Raw genomic sequence first — 3,825 nt, 5'->3', positions numbered from 1 at the left:
TCAGGAATAATGAATGTAGGAATCAAACACATGCCCTCTAACTCCATGATGAAAAGAATTTGATGACCTCAGTTACTGAAATGTTGCATTTAAGGACTCATAAGGATTTTAAGGGAAAATTTCCCAGTAGTTGTTTATAAATAAAGGCAATAGTAGGAAGACAAGATATTATAAACTATTTGGAGATATCCCTGAAGAGACAAACCTAACATCAGTTACTACAATCCTTGAGAAATTTCAAATAAAGAAATACAGAAGCCTGTTGACAGAAGCTATGTGGAAATTTAATACCCATAACAACCCTACAAGACAGTTATTTTTTGGTCTCATTTTGTAGATAGGAATGAAAGGTTCAGAGGAGTTCCAAAACTCATCTAAAATCTCACATTTAGGGAGTGAAGTGTGCATTAAACTCAGTCTGTTTAAAAACTTCATTACATCATTTTATTGAGTGGAAATCCACAAGCATATATGGTGTTAAAACCATGATCTAATTTATTTACTTAATCCCTGCAACTTGTAGGAAAGTACTACAAATGGTACATGACTATGCCCCAGGACCTTCTTCAGAGCTATGCATAGCATCTAGGGGACACAGGGGAGAGACGAAGGGGGCATGAGTCCTTTGCACTGGGAATTAGGAATTCTTCACTTGAAATATAAGCTGAGTAAAGCACTGACTCCCAGGAGATCCTGCCCTATGATACAGGATATAAACACAGGCTCAGTAATTTCTACCCTCAAGAGGCTCATTCACCTTTGTGGGAATCATGTGGGAGAGGTTAATACTCTGAACTTCTGATGAATTTCCCTAGAAAAAATAGGACATGAAGTTCATTTCCACTGAAGCTAGGTTCATATAAGATTGTTGGTTTCCATTTTGCAAGTGAAAAGGACAAATTCAAAAGTAGAAATTAAAGCCTCTTCCCCTAAAATACCTCTTCTAGTATGTTGAAGACAGCGAATAGTGCTGACACCTATTGCCTCCTTCATTGTCAGAGACTTTGTCAGCCTCAGGACAGTGGAGATGAAAGATCCTTTAGGCCCAGCTTCAGTGAGGTCTCCAGGCAAAGGAGTCTTTGACTTACTAATATCCTTCAAAACCCATAGCTATGTAAGTCAAGGATTCTAGAGAAGCACGCCAGACCTTCATGAGAGACTGGGAGAAGCCCAGGTTAGAGGGAGAAGTGCTGAGGCATTAGGAGATCTACCAGCACTCTTCCCTGAACAGTGGAAACAGAGAGGAGAAAAGAGAGAAGAGGGAAGGACAAAGTGGACTCTCAGGCCTGGGAAATCCCCTCAGGATGTCAGGTACCTGGGTGCCTTTCTATGCTTCATAAGACAACCCTGATCTTGTAGCCCAGCAGATCCAGATCTCCCTCTGCAGACAAAGACTGAGGGTACATCACTAAAGTCACCTTTACTACTCTTCCTACAGCTCATGCCCTTGAAGTGAATGGCTGTGGAAAATGTCTCTTCAGTGACTGAATTTATCCTTGTGGGATTAACAGACCAACCTGATCTCCAGTTGCTGCTGCTTTTTCTGTTCTTGGTGAACTATGTTGTCACTGTGGTGGGGAATTTAATTTTAATTAACCTTATTTGCCTGAATGCCCACCTTCACACCCCCATGTACTTTTTCCTCTTCAATGTCTCCTTCATTGATCTCTGCTATTCATTTGTCTTTACCCCCAAAATGCTCATGAGCTTTAATTCAGAGAGGAACATCATCTCCTTTGCAGGATGCATGGCTCAACTATTTTTCTTCTGCTTCTTTGTCAGCTCTGAGGGCCATGTGTTGACAGCCATGGCCTATGATCGCTACGTAGCCATCTGTAAGCCCCTGCTGTACACCATCACCATGACCCCTCAGGTGTGTTCTCTGCTGATGTCTGCTTCATATGTAATGGGGTTTGCTGGTGCGATCGCTCACACAGGGTGCATGATGAGGCTGACATTTTGTGATTCAAATGTCATCAACCACTACATGTGTGATGTCTTCCCCCTTATCCAGCTCTCCTGTAGCAGCACCTATGCAAATGAGCTTGTGGCTTCAATTATTGCAGGCACAGTTATCATATTTTGTAGTCTCATTATCTGTTTCTCTTATGCTCTGATTCTTTTCAGTATCCTTCACACACCATCAGCTAAGGGCTGGTCCAAAGCCTTCAGCACCTGTGGCTCCCACTTAATAACTGTTGGCCTTTTCTATGGGTCTGGGCTGCTCACTCATGTCAAGCCATCATCTCCTGGGTCTTTGGAACAGGAGAAATTTTTCTCAGTGCTTTATACCCATGTGGTGCCCATGCTGAACCCCCTCATCTATAGCCTGAGGAACTGGGATGTCAAACTTGCTCTGAAGAAAACCCTGCAGAGAATAACAAATAGAGCAGAACCAGTGGTGCTGCCTTAGTCCCTGCTTCCATTGCTGTGTCTTTTTCTTCTCTTCCTGCTGCTCCTAATCATCTTCTTCCTATTCTTCTTTTGCATCTCTTCTACTTTCCTCCTGAAGTCCTTGTTGAAGAATTTTCACTCTAATGTCTTTCCTCACTTTCCAGTGAAAATATAATAATGCATGTTAAACACATTACTAAATCTCATTACTGTTAATACTATCAAAGCAAAGGATTAGATATTTACATGTATTTGTTGCACCATCACAATTTTTAAAAATTGTATTTCCCAAGAAGAATTTGGACATGTAGTATCTACTTCTATCCTTCTTTGCCTAAATGTATTAAATTGGCTGGTTAAATAGCTTAAAATTGTTTGGTTTGAATTTTGCTGTAAAGCACATAGTTTTGTATTTCACAAAGTGAAAAAGACATAAAATAAGGCATATATCATCAAAGTCTAAATTCTTGGTACTTAGCCGAAAATATGTGAAACATATATAGTGCACTTGTAATTTCAGTACTTTATCATATTCTCTAGCACTCCCTGGTGGATTGTGATTCAGCAAACAGCCTGAATCTGTTGTCAACATGGTTATTTCACTAGTTGATCTGATGTCAACAGGCTTATTTCACTAGTTGGACTTTAGATTCTTGAATTTACCTAGTAAGTCTAATTATTTTAATTTTTAAATTAAAATCACATTTTATAGTATTTATAACTAAAATTATTTAACATCTAACCTAGTTTTTATTATATTTAGTATAAGAAGAAAACCAGATATAAACATTTAAAATATATAAGCTTATTTATAGCTATTGAATGCTTAGAAGTTTTGTATCTGTGAGTTGGTGAATTTCTTCAAGCCTTGGATATTGTCATATACATCTTTCTTATTCTCTTGTTATATCATAGATATACCATAAAACCTTTAACCTGGAAAAAATTGGTTTTGCTTACCTTCATCCCCATATTAACATAAGTCAAGGGCATGTAAAATATTTTTTACATAAAATCTAACATTATTTAACTTTGTTCCTGAGCCAATTGGTTTTGCCCAGGTACAGCTGGAGGTTTAGCCATATGGTCTGGAAGATCATAGCCCATAATAGGGCTTCTGGGAAGTCAAGATGGGAGAGGCTCTGATACGTCAGCACACAATGTCTTTGGAAGGCAGGAAGGACAATGAATAAATAACACACTCAGTGTCTCATTCAACAACCAAACCACAGAGCTTCTCCAGCATCTGAACTCCAGCTATCAAGCCAAATCCAAAAGGAGCAGCACCAAGGTGGACAAATGTCCTTGGAGCTGCTGAGGTGCCCCAGGAGCACAGTGTGCAGCCTCAGGTGCTGCAGTCTTAGTGATGGGGGCCAGGCTGGGGATCCTGGTGGTCCCTGCTCCAGGCAGCAGCCCCAATCTCAGTCTCCC

At 40.0% G+C, this 3,825-nt stretch overlaps 1 protein-coding gene across 1 annotated transcript; it reads left to right on the top strand.

The window, feature by feature from the left end:
• The first annotated feature begins 1,432 nt into the window (after nt 1-1,432).
• On the top strand, nt 1,433-2,413 carry LOC119537741 (olfactory receptor 143-like). The gene has a single exon (XM_037840282.1). It carries the CDS (start codon nt 1,457-1,459, stop codon nt 2,411-2,413), a length of 957 nt encoding a protein of 318 aa, XP_037696210.1. The 5' UTR covers nt 1,433-1,456.
• Nucleotides 2,414-3,825: the final 1,412 nt, after the last annotated feature.

This window comes from Choloepus didactylus, chromosome 6 (genome assembly GCF_015220235.1).
Source record: "Choloepus didactylus isolate mChoDid1 chromosome 6, mChoDid1.pri, whole genome shotgun sequence".
Lineage (NCBI taxonomy): Eukaryota > Metazoa > Chordata > Mammalia > Pilosa > Megalonychidae > Choloepus > Choloepus didactylus.
The sequence above is the reverse complement of the archived record's forward strand: the minus strand, read 5'-3'. Positions and strand labels throughout refer to the sequence as shown.